General features: G+C 41.8%; 2 protein-coding genes and 1 non-coding gene across 4 annotated transcripts; all 3 read left to right on the top strand.

Annotated features, from left to right (window-relative positions):
* The first annotated feature begins 3,948 nt into the window (after positions 1–3,948).
* On the top strand, positions 3,949–7,750 carry LOC115689606 (uncharacterized). Of its 2 annotated transcripts, none has more exons than XM_030615749.2 (4): positions 3,949–4,121; positions 6,659–6,779; positions 6,908–7,032; positions 7,185–7,750. In XM_030615749.2, exons 2-4 carry the CDS (start codon positions 6,698–6,700, stop codon positions 7,419–7,421), a joined length of 444 nt encoding a protein of 147 aa, XP_030471609.1. In that variant the 5' UTR covers positions 3,949–4,121; positions 6,659–6,697; the 3' UTR covers positions 7,422–7,750. The 2 variants fall into 2 exon arrangements, with proteins under 2 accessions (XP_030471609.1, XP_056160278.1); XM_056304303.1 differs by lacking the exon at positions 3,949–4,121 and adding an exon at positions 4,761–4,780.
* Positions 7,751–10,641: 2,891 nt separating this feature from the next.
* Positions 10,642–10,713, top strand: TRNAQ-CUG (transfer RNA glutamine (anticodon CUG)). The gene has a single exon. It is a non-coding gene; the product is annotated as a tRNA-Gln (tRNA).
* Positions 10,714–16,435: 5,722 nt separating this feature from the next.
* Positions 16,436–17,511, top strand: LOC130134412 (small RNA binding protein 1-like). Its single transcript, XM_056303374.1, has 2 exons — positions 16,436–16,610; positions 16,918–17,511. The coding sequence occupies exons 1-2, from the start codon at positions 16,497–16,499 to the stop codon at positions 17,290–17,292; spliced, it is 489 nt and encodes a 162-aa protein (XP_056159349.1). The 5' UTR covers positions 16,436–16,496; the 3' UTR covers positions 17,293–17,511.
* The last annotated feature ends 2,745 nt before the right edge of the window (positions 17,512–20,256 follow it).

Consider the following 20,256-nt stretch of genomic DNA (forward strand, 5'->3'; position numbering starts at 1 on the left):
AAGGAATTCAAATAAACTGTCGGTATCATGGTTCAAGATATTTGGAATGGAGACAATTTGGATTTGAGACTTGAAGATTCTGAAGCTCCTTGGCGCAACATGATTACTCTTGGTCCAGCGAATTCCGAAGGAGCTTAGAATTGACGAACACCGAATTGGCTCAAATTTGGATGGACGCTTGGAAACAGGCCGCTGATCAATACTCACTACTTTTGTAGTGATTGATAACGTTTTTTAGCGATTTAGAGTCGTTTAGATGAACTTTTAGGCCTTTTTCCATTTTTGGACGAATTTTAGCAATTAAGGTTATTTTTGTAATTTTAATCCTAGTAGGATTAAGATTAGGGTTAGCACCCTATATAAGGTTGCTTATAGATTTCTAAGAGGAGAGACATAATTTTATATATAGAGAAGTTTTCTTCTTGAGTTCTTTTGAGGACTAGATCTTATCAAGGCTCCATTGTGGCGATCGAATTAAACTTATCGAGCAAGATCGCGAATTCTCTTGTTCGTGGCGTTATAGCGTAGATTGGTTGACACAGGTTCGTCAACAGGTCGCGTTCATACCGATATTACCAATCACAGGTTCGATTGGGGGTTGAGGTCAGCAATTCGTAACTCATAGATCTTCGTAGAACGATCATCTTCCGCACAGATTCATATCAATTGCTCCTTGTTCCTTCCATTTGTTGCTCATCTACCGGCCTTTAATACTGCTTGCGGTGCCCGCAACTTCCACTTCCTCGTGATCCTTTCGTTTTCCCTCTCTATAGCTTTTCTTACATCGTTGTTGTTTTGAGGCCTCTCCTTCTTTCTCCTCTATCTGCCATTGCTGATACTGCTCTCTGCAGCTCACTTACATGGTCTCATTCAAAATCTCCTTCGTCTAGTCGTCTAGTAAAGCAAAAGATTCTAATAGCTGTATTCGTCAATTTGTTCCATCGTCAACTGCGAGGAAGAAGAGCACTTTTGCCACGCACGGTTGCCGGTACCCATTTCATGTTAGAATTGTAATACCTTCTGGTGTCCAACTAGGTCATCGTTAGAAGCAACAAGAAGAAACAACAAAAACAGTGGTCGGGGGAAAGGACATGATTAATTCTATATGTACGATGTTTACTTAGATTTGTATGTTAAGAAAGTGATTGTGACAATAAACGAGATTTTATGTGTATCAAAGTATCCCACATCGATTGTCTTGATTACGGTTCATATCGGTCCAAACTTCAGACCACCTCCTTTTGCATTTTTTAAACCGTATAGATACCGCAGCATACATGTATCAAGATCCCAAATACTCGCAATGCACCATAGGTTCGGCACTTAGGTTGTGGTTTGTCCTTGCTATTTGCTTTTGTTCTGCTTGATTAAACTTCGAGTGTCGTGAATGAAACGGGATGAAAGAACGTCAACCGACAGTGCGAAAGAGAGTTCCCATCCTCAAGATGTGATTCATCTCGTTGCCGGTAGGTACGAAAACACCGACAGCACACGCAATTGTCAATTTACCTCTACTGTGTTCACACACACACTGGGCACTTGATAGCCCAATGCATCCCAACTCGTGAATGATGTTGGTCCCATTTGAGAATGTCGCCAAAATCCAGAACTCACATGCATTTGGGCTCACTTTAGAACTCTTCCAATGCTGGACTTGTTATGACCTGAACCGAAACGAAACACGTCATAATACCCATTTTATAACTGTATATCCGAATATAGTGAGACCCGAACCGAAAATACCCTAAAATTTCGTGCCGGTTTGTGTTTCGGTTCGGATATAGGGTTCGGTTTTGACACCCCTACTTTTAGATTGGTCAACCTTGTACCATGTACTCTTAGGACTGCGAGGTGTAACTCACAATTGTTGCGGATTCTTCCTCGTTAAATCTCCCTAAATGGAAGGTAGAAAGAGCTAGGCCACTCCATAAGACAAGCAAACATCACGAGAATGCTCGGTAACGAGTTTGATTCAGTTCATTAGCATGGCAACATATAATTGAGCACCTAGGTAAGCAACTAAACCCCAATGAAAAAAATAGAAACATTTTGAGAGGCATTGGATGATTATCTAATGGAGTGATTATAGTGGTGGCATGTAGTTAGACATATATGAAATAGGTAGGTTATTGGATGGACTAAGTTTAGCAATGATCAAGAATAGTATTGGAATACTGAAAGAGCCAGACAAATGACACTTTTGACATAGATATATAAATAGATATATAGATGAAATGGGTGGTTATTCTATGAGATGAATTTGCAAGAATGGTATTGAAATATTTAAGGAGTGAAATAAAGGGCGTTTTTGGCTTAGGTATATCTATTCAGAACGAAATGGAAAAACAAATTGACAATTACTAAGATTTAGCGAATTATTTTCATAATTTATACATAGGTTAACTTGGTTTCAATTTTCGATTATTGTTAGGAACATTGTTAGTGTCAAAAAAAACTTAGTACATATACATCATTGGACGAGTGATATGTGTGCTGCAATTAGTTTTATAACCTAATTCATGTCTGAGTATCAAACGAGTTTTCACAATGGCAATGGGCCAATAAAAATCCCAATTTTCTGCTTTCTTCTTAAATATCTCTTTTGATTTTAAAACCAATAAAATCACAGACTCAGTCACCAGGGAAGCTCTCAAGGCAAGGTAGCCCAACATTGTCCTTCTATTTTTGTTTTTTTAAAAATGACATAAATGGTCCGTAAACTTTGGCCCAATATGCAATGTCGTCCTTGAACTTTTAAATTATTCAATGTGAACTATGCTCTTTAACCCAATATGCAACATCATCCCTGAACTTTTAATATATTCAGGCTGTGTTCGGTAACTGGCCAAATAGTAACTGATTCTATTCTTTGGTTCCCTGAATCAATTTTGGAACAGAAATTCGTTTGGTAAATTTTTTGTTCCCGGGCATAAATTTGCACAAATTTGTTTCCAAAATCAGTTTTGGAACATAATCAAGAAGTAAAAAAAAAGTTGCTTCTTGATTCTAGGAACAAGAATCAAAATTGAAAAAGAAATTTTTTTTTCTTCTTCTTCTTCTTCTTCTTGGCCGACCGCCGGCGACCGGTCACAGGCCAGGGCCGGTGAGTGCTGCCCTCCCCAAATCCGGCGAGGACGGCTCGCAGCTTGGGCGAGGGCGGCTTGTGGCCTGGATCTAGCGAGGGCGGCTTGTGGCCTAGATCTAGCGAGGGCGGCCCTCGCCCACGTCTCTAGCCGCCCTCGCTAGATCTGGCGAGAGCAACAGTGAGGGCTAGACCCTTGCCCGGCCATGGCCTATAGTCAGTCGCTAGTGTCGACAAACTGGCCATGGCCAAGGAAGGGGAAGAAGAAAAAAAAAAAGAGAAAGAAATATTAACAAATTCAAAATATCATTAAAATATTATTAATAAAATGAAATTTTATGCAATTACCAAACGCATTTATGTTCTTTTTGTATTCTAAGAATAGAAATTTTGGACAGTTACCAAACCCCTTCAAATACTTAGAAATTGTTCCTAAGCATAGAATAAAAAAGAATCATTTCTGAACATAAATTATTTCTGAGAACAGAATAGTTACCAAACGCACCCTCAGTGTGGTCCCTGAACTTTTGGTACATAATCAATTTAATCCCTAAATTATATGAAGTACAACATTGGACATTTTCATGTGGTCTAGAGACTAGATTGAACATTTTTGAAAAGTTTTGCGACTACATCGAATAAATTAAAAGTTCGAGGATAATATTGCACATTGGGATAAATTTTAAGAAACACATTGAATAAATTAAAATTTTATTGATAATATTACACATTAAACCAAAGTTCAATAATATTTTATGTAATTATCATTTTCTTTTATATGTTCAAAAAGAAATGATCGATGTAAGCAGGTTTTGAGTTTTTACCTTCTTTTTTTTGGACTTTTCTTCTTATTTACCAAATCGTCAGACCTGAAGCCAAGATCCCTAGACCCTCTCCCTCCCTAGACGGTCGGCACCGGAACGACCGACGGCGGTTGCGACGGCGGCTACCTTGAAGTGCCCACCGGCTCCGGCGTCGCGGATCAAGCTTGCGGCCCCGGCGCGACGGCGAACGCCCTGACGGCGGAATTCATCGCAAGGTGCGTCGAACTCGCCAGGTTCTCTTGTTTTGCCATAGCGAAAATGCTGTAGGTGTATGCTTAGGGAGATTCGGTATGATGTGCCTCTTTCGGGAGCAGTCTCGTGTGTGTAATTTGGGGGCGATGGGCTCGGTGTTTTATCTGTCTCCGAGGAAACTTGGGTATTGTCAACTACTGCTCAATATGCGTTCTGCACTGAGGGAGTTGCTTCCGTTCAAATTTTCTCCATTTCCATTGGCCTTGTATTGTGATACTTAGCGGCGGAAACGTTGTATAACCTGATGGGGTTTGGGATTCTGTGCTGTTGGGAATCTGAGTTGGGACGTATGGTGGAATTTGCTTGAGTTTGAGCCGGGTTTCGGAGAGTGTTTGGGAGCTGTCACGTTCAGGCTTGGGATAGAGTCAACCGAACTCGTTCTGCTGCCATTGGTGCTCTAACATAAATTTTTCAAATTTTTAATTTTGACAAAGATACTTCGCTTTTCGAATGTTGAATCCCATTCGGGCCCAAAACAAATGGAGAAGCAACCCTCGATTTCCTGACTCTAGATTCATTCTTCGTTTCTTCAGCCATTCTTCTCCTTCCCTTCGTTACAAACTACTAGTTTTCTTTGTGTTGGAAACTTCACTGCGTGAACGAGATCAAGGTGGCAAGTTGAGTGAGCATTTTCTCTGCGTTGGTTTCTTGCACCTGCAGTCAATTTCTTTCCTTTTGTTGCTCCTGTTAGAGATTGATGGTGTTGGGCTTTCTTCCCTGTGGTTCGAATTGATGATCTTTCGCTTGATTGCGGATACTGTTGGAACATGTATCTGTATCTTGTACGGTCTCAGTTCCTTTGGCCAGTGAAATGCAAGTGTAGCTGCTGACCATAAATGTCTTAGTTGTTAATCTGAATATTCAACGGATACGTGTGTTTCCGTCCATTAAAGTCCCTTTGAAAAACATTGACCTGGTGAAGATTCCATTTTATTCGCATTGGTCGATTTGGAAATCTGTTTTTTTTTTCTTTTTAATTTTTTGCTGTTTTTTGGCAATGTATTCATGTTTGTATCACTTTCTGCCTTCATACTAACTTATTAATGTATCATCGATCGAGAAAACTCTTGCACATTTGAAAGCATAATGCAGAACTTATCATGAATCTCGATCGTACGGATATGTGTTCCATATTGATGAACTCTGCTTACTATATTCCTGCACCCGATTACAAAATTGTAGTTATACGTCTTTAAATGACAACATGGAATATACTTGTCATGCTTAAATACTAATCTTCTTCTATTAATAGTTGCGGATATGTGTTCCATGGGTTGCTGATTTTGTTTACTTGATTTCTACACTAGAACACTAGTTGTATATATATTACTTAAACTAAAGACAAAATACTTTCCGAGATTAGTTAGTTATTCTTTTATACTAAGAGCCACTGATTCAGTAGTATTTCTCACCAGTTGCAAAGCGCATAGCACAGGTGATAATTTACATAAACTAAAACAATGAAGGTACACGAATGTTATTTTTTGTCACTTTTGTTGGAAGGAAAAAGCTTTACTCTGACAATCATTGTATTTGGAATCATTAGAGGTCAGGATGTGCTTCTATGAAGTACATGAAAGATGCATATGATTCTGTCTGGACAAATCTGATCATGTATTTTGGAGAGAGGGCAAAACAGATTTTGTTGTGAGGATAGCAAATTGAGGAGAAATCTGTTTCCCAAATTTGTTGCTTGTCCAATAGTGAGTAATTAGACATGCTTATATTTCGATTAAGTATTGTGATTTTTCATAGGGAGGCTGGATGAGTAAATGTTCATAAGTGAAGTTAGAAGACGACCTGCAAATTTTTATGTAGATTCCAGAAATATAATTGTCTTGTCAATTGCTGATTGGATATATTTTGAGACTTTTTAGACAAAATTGTGGACGCTTTGATTCAAAGTTGAGATCACTTGAAAGGGATCAATTCTCTCTCTCTCTCTCTCTCTCTCTCTCTCTCTCTCTCCTTGTATGTGTCTGTGTGTCTTCTTGTTGTTGTTGGGGAGTGGAGGTAATCAATAAAATTATTACATGGAAGAGATTAATGGCTGGTCCTCCTGGTATGAGGTATTCACTCTGTAAAGGAGTGGACGAGATTTATTAGCTAATGTCCTTTTTGTACCCTGACACTAAACGAAGGAACCGGGACCCAATCTCTCTCACTCTCTCTCTCTCTCTCTCTCGGTAAAGAAGTGAATAGCTCTTGTAATGGTGATTGGTTATCTGTTATTTATTGCCAGTTGAGTATACTTTGTGTTCCTTTTTTCCTCGTTGTTGTCTCATTATATAGTTCTTATGCATAGTGAAGAGAAACTAATCTGCTGTCCTTAGTAAATGCTACAATTTTGGGCCAGAGCATAGAAGATGATGTGTCAATTGTTCAGTAAGATTGGTTATCATAAAAGATTAAAATCATAGGCATCTTTTTTTCACTTTGGGTGGGGCATATTTGTTTGTTGAATCAACATTTGTCAGTTGACATGTTTATTCTGTTGCAGGAATTTCTGGGTTTAATTGGAACTGTGGGGATCAAGAGTATGAATTTCGCAGCATCATTTTGTAGGAGAGTTAATATTAAAGAGCTTACCACCAGCATCCCTGTTTATAACAGTGCCAGTGGTAGATCTCTCTCTCTCTCTCTCTCTCTCTCTCTCTCTCTCTCTCTCTCTCTCTCTCTCTCTCTCTCATGCGCGCGCGCGCAGGTCTTACGATCTGCTAATTGCCATAATTTCTTCTGTTGGCTTAAGATGCATCTGGTGGAGGATTGAATTTGCTGTTCAGGCGTTGGGCCACTAAGAAGTCGGCTGGATCAACAAAGAATGGAAGAGACTCAAAACCAAAGAATCTTGGAGTGAAGAAGTTTGGTGGAGAGGTAAGTTACTCATGATTCAGCAATTGCAGGACCACCATAAGAAATGGAAGAAGCAAAATGTATCTGAAAAGCCAGTGGTGAAGAAGTCAATCTAGCCTATCGGTCTTTCTTATTCTTTCTTTGATGACATCGTCTTTTTAATAAATCTGCAGAGAGTCATACCAGGAAATATAATTGTTCGACAGCGGGGCACTCGGTTTCACCCTGGAAACTACGTTGGAATGGGGAAAGATCACACCCTCTTTGCAATGAAAGAAGGGTTGGTTCAGTTTGAGAAGCACAAGCTCAGCGGGCGCAAGTGGGTGAACATTGTTCCAAAGGACGGCCACATACTTCACCCCGTGTATGGAGAGGCTGCTGCTGCATCTGATCTGAAGACAGCTACTTAAACAACCCACTTTTGGAATTTGATGGTGTAATTTTCCAGCACAACTCCATATTTCACCTCTTTTCTAAACAATGAGCAGCGGGGGGTTAAAAGTCTGAAGTTATTGTGTCTTTTTCCGATCTCTCTTATCTGCTTTTGAGGCACAGGAAAGAGCCCAAGGTACAAGCTGTAATGCTCGGGATAAAATAGTTAATCCATTGTTGCTCGACTCTTTCAAAACTCAGGCACCAAAAGAAAAGGACAGATCTCTTTGATCTCTTGTTGTCTATGGAAGGATCTCAACGGTTCTTTGTCTACCCGGGTAAAATTGTATGCATATTTTCGCATGCATGCTCGCTAGTTTGCACTGTGATTTCTTGCTGCTGATAAGTCGCCTTTTTTCGGTTCTTCTTATGCATTCACTTGTCAGCACATGATTCTCTTGTGCTTATATGGTTGACATGAAGAAGACACCGGTTGGTTTAATTTAGTTCGGTTCCTCTAGAAATCGGGTAATCGTTTCTTTAAGACAGAAACATCTGAGGATATGTATGTTTTCGGCAGGGTGAAAGTATATCCTTGCGATCACTGCGACGTTATTGTCGATCTGTACAAGTAAATTTTGGTGCTTTACAATAGTCTGTCATTAAACATACGCACTTATTGTCTCTATTAACGAGATGAGCGGATATACATCGAGCGTTTATTCATTTCTTTAATCTTTTGAGTGAAAATTTTCTACTACGTGAGATGATGAAAAAGTGTACTGTAAGTTTTAAAGCTTAATACGAAAGTGCAATTGAGTTCTAAAATTTTCAAAAAGTGCAATCAAATTTTAAAACTGTTTACGAAAGTGCAACCACGCGAAAGTGCAATCGAATCCTAAAACTTTTAAAAAGTGCAATCTACTCTTAAAACTTGTCACGAAAGTGCAATCGAGTTTTACGACTTTTAAAAATTGCAATCTGGTCCTAAATCTTGTCGTAAAAGTGCAATTGAGTTCTCAAACTTTCAAAAAGTACAATCAAGTCCTAAAATTTATCAAATTAGTCCGACACTTTATTGTATTTTTTTAGAGTTTTAAGACTCGATTGCACTTTTAAGATAAATTTTAGGACTTTCAATATACTTATCCCTAAAAAAATTAGAGAACTCGCTTGTTTAAAATGATAATTGACATGCCAGAAGTAGCTAGTCGATAACTCTCTTTCACACTGAAAAATCACTGCATTTTCGCATGATCTGTTTGAAAACACATTGATGATTTGAAGGACACCAAATGAACATTGGATTAGCCGGTACGGTGTGGAAACCAATACAATTACTATGGAGCACACTTTGTTAATTGCATGTCAAGAAATTATCAGTGCACGCACATCCGGAAAAAAAAGTCAAATATATATAAGTACGAACAACGGGAATAATCCAAATGCGTTAATTTTGCGTGGAGATCATGTTGTATGTGCGGTGCAATACACTTTGTTCATATCGCATTTTGTCTTGTCAAATATTGCCAAGTGCATGAAAACTTTATTTTTTTAAAACAATTGCATAAAATAATAGAGAAAAACATGGCAAGGTTTTTTTTTAAAAATAAAATAAAAGCTTGGAAGTGGGTGTAAAAAAGTGCGAGTAGGTGGACACCTAGTCAATCTACCAATTTTTAACGCATTATTATGGTTCCCTTTGACCACAACTGGGGGAGCCATTTATCCGGGAAAATCTATCGAAAAAATTTTAAATTTATTGTATGAATGTCAATTCAATCTTAAACTTTTTAATCGTGCCAATTTAGTCTTCCGATTTAGTCATAAACTTTTCAATTGTGCTAATTTAATAATAAACATTTTAACGATTTGTCAATTTAGTCCTAAACCTTTTGATGATTTATCATTCAAGGGGTTTTTTTTTAACTATTCACAGAAATTCTATGTTATGTTTTCTGACCATAAGTATCCAGACATTGATGAGACAACAAAAGGCAACGATAGTTAATAAAGTAACCGGCTAAATACTGACATATAAGTCTCCACTTACATCAAAAGTATGATATCATCATGTACTGGAATTTTAAGAATAGATATATCAATAAATATGAAACTCGTGTAGTACAGTTCTTCATAAGAGCCCGTGCAACACATGGGTTTCAAAACTAGTGTTAATAACGATCCGCTACATCCGGTCAATTAAAATAATCGCTCAAATCGGCGCATGCCTCGACACTTCTAGTATGGTTGCTATTTCCATAATGTCGTTCTCTTTTCCGCCTCTCATTCAAGCGGTTTCGTAGTCTAATTACAATTAAAAATTTGCAGAAGATATAAAATTAATCACTAATGACGACGACGATAATTATCATTATCGAGTACTACATAATAATATATTACATTGCTGTATAGTAGCATAATGAATTGCAAATTTTACAATTCCGTATAATTCATAATTTAACAAATACCATGATCATTAAGTAATTAACATCTTAAAGAGCGAGGACATTTATCCATATCCTTATTACTACAGTTTCAAGTACAAATCGAACAGAGCAATGGTTATTCAAGCATCTAAATCAAATGGCTCGCGAAGTCCCAATCTAATGGAAAGTCAAAGAGAGAATTGGGAGAATCGTGCTGCACAGGCTGGAAACAAAAATTGTTAAAATCAAGGGTGAATAGCACAAAAAACCCTAAATTATGCCCACCGTGACGCAAATACCCGAAACTTTTTTTTATATCATAAAAAATCTTAAATTTGCCCATTGTAACAAAAATGCCCTTAACTCTTTTTGTGTCACGAAATAGAGGATATATATATATCCTATATTTCAATTCCATTCATGATATATTTGTCACATTAATATAAGTTAGGGTTTTTTTACGACACTTTAGGGTATGTGTGTCATAATAGGCAAAATCAGGGTTTTTTAGTGATATTAAAGAAAGTTCGGGGTATTTATATCATAGTATGCACAATTTGAAGTCTTTTAATGGTATTAACCCTAGAATCAACCGGCTTATTTTTCGATTCAATTCCAAACCCGACATGGCAAGCTTCCTTTTCCATCGAATGAATGAATCCAACATCCATTCATGCACACGCGGGTGTTCATTCGATTTGAGTGCGGGCATCCTCGGGCTAACAAAAGGGGTGGAGGGACGAGTAGAATTGTTACTTAATATATATATATATATATATATATATATATATATGAAATATTATATGTGACTTAGACAAATAAAAAAAGAGGTCCCATGGTCTAGTGGTCAGGACATTGGACTCTGAATCCAGTAACCCGAGTTCAAATCTCGGTGGGACCTTGGCCTTCTCTCTGTTTTTTTCACTCTTCTTCTTGCTCATTTGTAATCTCTCGATTTGCAAATTGTTTCTGTAGGCTTAATTGTATCATTGAAATGACCCACCGTCCTAAACATGTCGCATCTTGGTGCGTTTTTATCGAATTTTCTATTAAAAATGCCGTCGCACGCGTACATTTCGAAGGTTTACAATGAACTGTCGAGATCTATTCTTTTGTGATCAAACGGTCAACGATATTCGAGGATTGGATCCACAGGAATTCATAAAAAGCTTCAACATTGGCATTTCCAATGCCACTATAATCAACTTTCCACCAAAAATATAAAAAAGAAAAAAAAAACAGCGCAATCTATTATATTCAAGACATTTTTAACGCAATCTAATATCTCGAAAAAGTACAACCATTTTACATCCGTGACCCTTTTAACACCGCATTTCAAATGTTTTTGGTGATACCGAGCCCCATGGCCAAGCCTCGCTCGCCTGCACGAGCAAGTGCGCGCTCAAGAGAGAAGGGAGAGCAATGATGGTCAGCATGATGACAGTGGGCGGCTCATCTGTTGGTAATAGCTGATGATCGGAGATATCGATTGGTATTGAATTTGGCTAGAGGAGACCTGCGATTCGTGATATGGGTGATCGGGTTCCGGATGGGTCGATCCCTGGTCTAGAACCAAGAACCGACCTTGTGGCTTTCCGTTCCAAAATTTTGGAACCGAGAACCGGACCGGGCGATTATGGACCAGGTAAAATATAATTGTTACTTTCTTATTTAAATGGTTTATTAATTTAATAAAAAAAATTGAATACAAGATATTTCACTACTTTTTGGAGTCTTCATGGGGACTAAAGAAACATTCCTTAGGCAAGTGTGCAAAGAGGGAACTGACACACTTTACTAGAAGAATATTTGTGCGGGTTTTCCCTATCCTTTTAATATTCAAACACCCGCTCCTCTCTCTCTCTACTTTCTCTCTAGTCTCTCTCGTCTGCATCAAATTTTTAGTTCGGTTTTGCACGAAAAACCGGGAACCGGATCGATTATTTCTGGTTTCGAATTTTTAAAACCGGGAAACACCCAGAATTGGCTGGTTTAGTCCGCTTCCTGAGTCGGACCGGACCAATGCACACCCCTAGTTTGTGAGTTAGTGGAGGACATGTTCCTTTTTTATTTTCGTGGTATTTTATTTGAAGGAGAAGATATACAAGTCTTTTGTAAGCTTTTAGGTTTTGTTTGAGGACCTAAATTGTAAATTTTGGAAAGTGAGGATATGAATGCAAAAAGTGAGGGTGGGTTTCGAATATTTGCTTTCTTTCATGGTGTGCTTGGATTGAAAGGGTTGGAGAGAAGTAAACAAGAATTGATTTTCTTTGGATATTTTTTTTTCTCACAATTCATTTTCCATTCAACAATGGGAGGAAATGTAGGGAAATTAACTTTTGGTGTTCTTGTTTTTTTTTATTTTTTTTTTCCTGTTTTGCAATTTTGTCCCTCATTTTGTTTCTGTACACAAATAAGACAACTGATACTATACACTATCAATCAAACCAATTTCACTTTTCATGTCATTTCTCTTCTTAGCACACCCAAGCAAGTCAGGGAAATTTCCCTTCTTCTGTACTCACTTCCATTCCCTTCCCTCGTCGCTTACATAACCAAACAAGGTGTCGGCGAAATCTCGACTTTGGGAATGGGAAGGTCGATTGTTCAAACTTCAGTTCTTGAGACGTGGGAAAAAGCTATTTATGCCGGCTTCGTTTGTTTTACGAAAAATGAATGATATAAAAATATTTTCTTAAAAATAATCGCTCGCAATTCTTATAAAAATGAATGAACGAACGAAAAATATTTCATTATCCATGAAAATATTAAGATATAAATTATTATCGATGTAGAAATTTTTCTATCGACTAGTTATTTCAAGTAATACAAATTATCATTTTCAAGAAAAATATTTTTCAAATCAATTTTTTCCATTTTTTACAAAATAAACGGAGCCTGTTTCACAAATAATGTGACATTTACGGAAAATGACAACATTTTCCGGTGTTTAGCTGAAAGTTGATCTGTTGTTTAGTATGGCAAAATTTGATTTAATTTTCATAAATAGACATACACTAATTAGACTTTAGTAACTCAAGCATGGGCAGCTGGATAACCGGGCATCTGCACTAGAGTCCCCAGTCCGGCCTTAATGGACCTCGACCCAGGTGCTAGGGAACGGGGCATAGGCACCCGGGCCCTAGGTGCAGCCTTGATGGACCTCGGCACGATCTTTGTGGACCCGGGCACGATCTTTGTGGACCCGGGCTTGAGTGTTGGGGATCCTAGCTCAGGTACATCTCGCGCTCGCCCTGGGTGTCGGGGCATTGAGCACGAGCACTGAGGCTTCAGGTTGGGTCCGGCCTCAATGGACTCGGGGCCGGGCATTAGGGCCCCGGGTTCGACCACGATGGACCCGGCCATGGGTGTCGGGATCCGAGCATGGGCACCGGGGTCCCGAGCTTAACCTCGATGAATTCGGGCTTGGGCATCGGAGACTTGGTTTTGGATGTCGGGACCCAAGAACCAACGTTGGGGTTTCCACGCCTAAGTGACACCGATATCTAGTAATATTTTGAAAAATAATTGTCGATTTTTTAAAGTGAAAAATTATTCTTTTGAATTTAAATATAGGTTTTCCGTTGACTCGTTATCCTAACCGAATCAAAAGCCAGAAAGAAAAAAAATGAGAAAAACATTTTTCGGGAAATAAACGAATCCTCAAGGCGATTCCATGGTCCATTGGTGAACACTGAACAGATACTCGGATCGTAAATCCTCGCATCTTCCCGTATAACTCCCACGAACAAAAAATGTCGTTGACGCACGTAGTCTTGAAAGAGCTCTACGATCGACGGTCGAAATCAACTCCCCTTTTTTAAATTTCTTTCAATCGGACGGCCACGGTAGCGTTGGGATCCGTCCCACCACCACAACACCCGCCCTTGGAAACAACCTCGCCAAAATAAAGCACACCACGCCGCGCACTTTTCCCCCTTTATTCCACTTTTTCTCCGTTTCCGGACAAAATCCGCAATTGCCAAAATCAACCTCGGCGTGTCGCGGGGAGAGCCGCCGGCGGCGGCGCGGGGACGGCGGCGCTAGGGGCGTATCCGTGATTTCGCCGCTCGGATATTTTCCGCCCCCCCGGCGTGGGGGCCAATAAAAAACGTCGCGAGGGGAAAAGGAAAAGTAACGATGAATAATAATAATTAGGAAATTGAAAAATATCTTTGGCCCCCGCTGCCCCCTCCCCCCCCCCCCCTCGTGTCTATCCACCACCACCACCTCAGCTGTCACGTGACCCCCCTACCCCCGCCGGGGCCTACCTAATCCCCTCCCTCGCCCCGCCTCCCCCTCATGGTTAGATTTTAACCGCGGTTAGCAGAGCACGGGGGTCATGCCGCTTGTGGACGCCGGGTCAACTCGGTCGTTTCATGAACCACTGGAGTTTGCCCCAGTAGACACCCCTTTTACTTGAAAAGAAAGAGATGGGGAGTTCGAATCCTCACATTCTCGGAAGTTTAGAGGTGAGGACGTGTAGTTTTAGATATGAGTTTCGACTTTCACATCCTATAAGAGACAAGGCAAAAGTCTGAGAATAAATTGAGAATTAGAGTATGACAGATTAAAAAAAAACCCAGTCGGTTGACTTGCGCCCGCTCGGTGGCTTGCTTATCCGGGTTAAGGGACGAACAGGCCTAGCATAGCCTCGCCACGAGGACACTCCGGTCAACTAGTTGACCAAGAGCTCCTTTCGTGCGTCCGTTTTTCCTTTTGTAAGGGGAGAGTTTTGGTGATGGACTAACTCCTCGTCTTTTGAATTTGATGGAGGAGGACAGGGAACGGATTTGAATTTTGTAGCCGAGAGATTCCCGAGACTGATTGATTCGCGATCGCCACGGAAATCGATCCCTCGGGAATGATGTAATTTGAAAATATCGCTCTTCTCTCTCGTTTTTTTTTTTGAGTCAAATTTCTTATCTCTCGTTAAAAGTATTAAAAAACGAGAATGCATCTGTGATCGAAAGATATAGAGGTTCGCACCAATTCAAAAGTCTCGCGCGATATGTAATGCAATATTTCAATCTCAAATGTAGAAAAAAAATGTGAATGCACCAATGCATTCTTAATTGTAATGATACGCTAGGACAAAATCGACGGTATCATCATATAGATAATCAAGATAATTATTGAAAAATTAGCCTCCATTAGCTTTGAGTCTCCCTTGTTATATAATTTTTGTGTATAGCATATTCATCTCGCGAAAGCTATTCGGATTTTCACGGTTTTTTTTTCATTTCTTTGTGCTTGAAACATTGTCTATATCTTTTTTCGGCCACGTGTATGCAGGTGCTAATCTTACAAGTAATAGAAATTTGCCTTACTTACATGCCATCAACGGCAATCTTCTCAGTAGTTGACTCAGTTTTATCGATCGAGACCACTATAGGTAATCACCAAGTTATAATTCGATGAAATGTCAAGATGTTAAAATGAACAAATTCAATCTGATTACTCTTTAAATTTGCCTATTAGTTGAAAAAAAGTAGGAAAAATTCAAAATAAGGGCTTGAAGTGCCTTCAATTTCTTAAATAAGGACATGAAGTGCCTTCAATTTTTCAAATAAGGGCATGAAGTGGACATTATTTCAAATAAGGATTTGAAGTGAATCTTATTTCAAATAAAGGTTTGAAGTGGCTATATTAATCTCAAAAAAGGGTCTGATCTTACCAAGGTCAATGGCATTTTCGTCTTTTAAAATTTTTTATTATTATTTCTTCTTTTTTTCCTTTTCTGTTTTTTTCCCTCCTGCTTGTTTTTTTTAAAACAAAAATTTTATTTTTTAATTTTTAATCTAATTTATCTTTTCAACAAAAAAAAATCTAATTTAACTAAAATTTATGTTAAAATTATTTTTTGGATGAAAATGTTCTTGACCGGCCGGAAAATTTGGCCAAGATCATGCCATTATTTGAAACTGTTATAGTCATTTTAGGCCCTTATTTGACACAATATCTACTTCACTTCAGACCCTTATTTGTAATTTTCCCAAAGAAGTATTCAACGATGATGTCGATAAATTTTAGTCGTGGAGTCCCGACAACAAATTAATTTTTTTTTTGAGGGCTTATTGTTGTAATTTGACTTTTGGCATCAGAGCCGCTCGTTCCGGCCGTTTCTCATTTCAAAACGGTCGCCGTCGCAACCCTAACCTCACGCCAATACTTTCGTAGCTAGTTCATTTTCCTGCCGTCGACCACGAATCCTTCGATCAATCGACTCGCTTCACCCAACGAGAAAGGCCGCGGTAGAATTTTACATCCGAGTGGCATCGAGGTATTTAAGCGACGGGATAAATCAATTTATTTAAATTAAGAGATATTAGACCATTGGAGGAAACTTTAACTCAGAATGAGCTGTCTGAATGAATCTTTGGATTAGGATTAGGATTAGGCTTGACAGCCTCTCAAGTCCCAAGGCCAAATATCCCCCCCTCCTCTAATGCCTCTTATGGCAAGCAGGATCCAAGCTCCAGCTCATCCATGCATCCACCACATCCAAACACACCCCACTAACCATGGTTAAGAACATTAACCACGCCGTGCGCAATGCGCACCCCCCCCCCCTCCCCCGCCTCCTATAAATACCCGCCCCTCGCTTCTCTCTCGGAGGCGCGTTAACCCTAGAAATCGCCTCCTCCTTTCTCTTTCTCTGTTGAGTTCTCGAAGCTTTCATCAATGGCTTCCGCAGAGGTTGAGTTCCGGTGCTTCGTCGGCGGCCTCGCCTGGGCCACCGACGACCAGTCCCTCGAGCGGGCCTTCAGCCAGTTCGGCGAGATCCTCGAATCGAAGGTCCGTTTGTCGCCCCCGCAGGAGATCCAGATCTGACCGCGATCCGAGTCGACCCCCGATCTCGTTCCGATCTGATCTGATCTGTTTGTGTTACTTCGATCCTATGCTCTCTCTGTGTTACTGTTGCGCGCGAAAAAAAAAAATTTATGTTACTGTGACTCGAATCGGTACGTCCATCTTCATCTTCTTCACCAGAGACGGAAGATCGATCGATACACGAGCTGTTTTTCCCTCTCTTCCTCCGGCGACGGCGCGTTTTGGTGCGGATCTGATGTCGTTTCGCCGTTTTTGGTGCTTGTGTGTGCAGGTCATCAACGATCGGGAGACGGGGAGGTCCCGCGGCTTCGGCTTCGTCACGTTCGGCAACGAGAAGGCGATGAGGGACGCGATCGACGGCATGAACGGCCAGAACCTCGACGGGAGGAACATCACCGTCAACGAGGCCCAGTCCCGCTCCGGCGGCGGAGGGGGCGGCGGCGGATTCAGCCGCGGCGGAGGCGGCGGGTACGGGGGAGGCCGACGGGAAGGGGGCGGCGGGTACAACCGCGGGAGCGGCGGGTACGGCGGCGGCGGCGGGTACGGAGGTGGCCGGGATCGCGGCTACGGCGACGGCGGCTACGGCGGCGGCGGATCTAGGTACTCCAGGGGCGGCGGCGCCTCCGAGGGTAACTGGAGGAACTGAGTCCTCGTCGTCGGTGCTGCTTTTGGGTTTCTTTCGAAGTTCGCGTGATGTGATGTGATGTGATGTGATGTGAAGGCCTAGCTGGGCCCTGGTGTCGTGGTCTCTGTTCTCTGGTGTTATGGTTTCGTGTTCGGGTTCTCTACTTTTTTGATCGATGGTCACTCAAGTTACATGTCCTTGAATCAAAGGAAAATGAAGTACAGATCTTCGTTCTCAGCACCGATCTCCCCCTTCCTTCCCATCTTCCCTTGTGATCTGCTCTTCTTCCGTCTCCTTTTTTTTTTGATGCTCGGATGCTGTTGGAGTCGCTTTTGATAGGCGTTGCGTCTCTCTGTGAAACCTCTATTGCTGAGAGACGTGTCAACGAAAGCGTACATGAAATTTTTCAATACCAACCCCTCACTTTTACGAGCTGCGGCCCGTTGATTCGATGGGTCGCGGGCTTCTTCCGGTTGGATGATTACATTTGCTTGGCGGAGTCTGCAATTGATTCTGTCCCGGCGTTGCTTCCTAATGGGGTGAACGCCCTCGAAAGTACAAGCATGAGGGGATGATTCAAGTTTCCGAAGCATAGAGATCGAACAAGGTAAAAAAATTCAGTGTTAAACGGCGCCGGCGTTTCTTGATGGTAAATTCATAGCTAATTTTTCTCGATGGTATCGCAAAACACTCGGGAGATTCTCGTCGATGAGGAAAGAAAAAATGGCTACGGATTTCACAGTTGTCTGTGAAATCGAATCGTTAGTTTTCCTAATGCAGCGATTTGACCCACCGTTGCGCAATGATAGCGTCGGTATGATAATAATTGGAGACGTGCGAGGGGTGAGAGATTTGATGTCGTCTGGGAAGGGCATATGCTTCGAGCATATGCTCTGGAAATGGGATAAGCGTGTCACGGTTGAGGACCGCTCCTCGGTCCACGACAGTGATGTGTCGTGTCGTCCGTCCGTCCGTCCGGCGGTGGGTTTTATACGCTCCCCCATGTCTCTGTCGCCGTCCCTTTCTCTGTTCTTTTACGCCTTTGTCGTCGTCCTCCTTTTTCTCTGATTGAGAAAACGATCCGGAAGGGTAATTGCTTCGAAGGTGCCCCCCGTTGATGCCAATATTTCCCAGTAGGACCCAACTCGAATCTTTTACAGTCTAATCGAAATCTTTAAGTATCTGCTTGTCGGAATCTCTCATTTGATCGCACTTTCTCTTAAGAAGGTCGAGCGGTAATGCATTTTTTCTTTTTGACCTGCCCATATTCTCTCTTGGGCTGTCGGATGTCAAATGAAAGCCCATCGTCTTAGCATTTCTTTTTGCGGGTTCGGCTTTAACATTTTTATTTTGCGGCCTCGTTTGGACAGTGGGTTTCGAGCCCCGGAGGATGATGTCGTCGTCTCCATAATCGAGACGATTGTGTTGCTTGTCATGCGGCGTTCAGTGGCATTGGCTTCGACGAGATTGAGATTGGGTTCGGGGGTCCCTGGATTATACGAATTGAAGATGGCCGTGGATGGTAGAGACCCATCCTTTTAAAACTCATGCCATGGACTCTCATTATGTGACGAGGCCAATTCCTTGAAAGAAAGCCAAAGCTTTTGCACTGGTGATACATATAATACAACCTTTCAAATGGACCCAAAATTTGACCCCAAAAAAAAATGTACCAAAAAAAAGGCCCAACCCTTTTACCCGTGGTTCAAAATGACGTTTGTCACGGATTTTGTCTATTCTTACAAACAAATTAGCACGCGTCATCGGACAAAAGCTCCCTATGCTAATGAATAATAGATAGCCGAATTAATCGTGATAAAGAATTGACTCTTTTTTGGAACAAAGTGCGAGGAACTCAATAACAAAGTTTATATCCTAATTTCGCGACGAATACTATAAATAAAAAATGACGATGATTCTTGTGCTGTTGATGTGGCGCTTGTAGAGTGGGTCACGTAGGATGACGAATGGCATTTTAGAGGTAAGAATGGGCGTTATTTGTAACGGATATCGTTCTCATCCCACGGGTCAAAGATCGAGCTTATTTTCTCTGTGAAGGTTGGGCTACTATCGTCCCAGGTGCATAATGTCGGGCTTTTCTTTGGACGTTCGAAAGGTTGTGTTGAAAAAAACAGAAAAAGAAAAAAAGAGGTTGTGTTCATTTCATCCCATTGGACTTTTTTTTCCCTTCCGGATTGGCTGAATATGTGAAAACTTGCTGAAAACCATTGCATCCCCACCCACGAACACATGCACTTAGACATGGCCACGGGCCGGTTTTGGCCCGGAACCGGCCCGGGTCAAACCCGGGACCGGCCCGTTGACCGGGCCCGCGGTTCGGAACCGGAACCGGCCCGTGGCCTACGGGCCCGGTTCCAAAAAAAAAAAAAAACTTGAGTCATCTTCTTCCCAGATCTGAACTATATGCACGGAAAAAATAGATTTCACTCTGCAACTGCAAGTTCGCTTCGCGTGCGAAAGTGATGAAGGTGCTGAGAGAGTAGCCATGGCGGCCATGGCTTCCGTTTCTCTTCCCATCCACGGGCTCCCCGGCTCCCGCCTCTGGCCTTGCCACGTCGAATGCGGCTTCGGAGGCCCTCCTCCGCAGCCCTTTGCCTGAGCACGCCCCGTCCGACGCCGCCACCTCGGCCGGGCGGCGAGCCCCGGGCGCCCGTTTCGTCACCTGCTCCGCCTCCAACAAGCCCTCCCCCTCCCCTTTTCTCCTCCGCCCGCCCCCCGTCTTCCCAGATCTGACCCCCGCCGCCGTCGCCCCCGCCCATGGCCGCAGCCGCCGACGCCGACACCCCCTCCTCCTTCCCCCTCGCTACCCTGCGCCTCCTCACATTTTCTCCTCCCCCTTCGAACCGGAACCGGAACCGGCCCGGAACCGCCGGTTCCGAACCGGAACCGGAACCGCCCCCTTGCGGTTCCGGTTCATACATGGCCACGAACCGGAATCGCCGGTTCCGAACCGGAACCGGCGGT

Source organism: Syzygium oleosum, unplaced genomic scaffold (genome assembly GCF_021117445.2).
Source record: "Syzygium oleosum isolate NSW1041296 unplaced genomic scaffold, Sole_v2.1 Sole_v2.02, whole genome shotgun sequence".
Taxonomy (NCBI): domain Eukaryota; kingdom Viridiplantae; phylum Streptophyta; class Magnoliopsida; order Myrtales; family Myrtaceae; genus Syzygium; species Syzygium oleosum.

Bases quoted from the DNA above. Each gene is read 5' to 3' on its own strand.
- LOC115689606 (XM_030615749.2), top strand. From the start codon at position 6,698: ATGAATTTCGCAGCATCATTTTGTAGGAGAGTTAATATTAAAGAGCTT. The intron at 6,780-6,907 runs GTAGATCTCTCT...TGTTGGCTTAAG, and splicing joins TGTTTATAACAGTGCCAGTG to ATGCATCTGGTGGAGGATTG. The intron at 7,033-7,184 runs GTAAGTTACTCA...ATAAATCTGCAG, and splicing joins TGAAGAAGTTTGGTGGAGAG to AGAGTCATACCAGGAAATAT.
- LOC130134412 (XM_056303374.1), top strand. From the start codon at position 16,497: ATGGCTTCCGCAGAGGTTGAGTTCCGGTGCTTCGTCGGCGGCCTCGCC. The intron at 16,611-16,917 runs GTCCGTTTGTCG...TTGTGTGTGCAG, and splicing joins GCGAGATCCTCGAATCGAAG to GTCATCAACGATCGGGAGAC.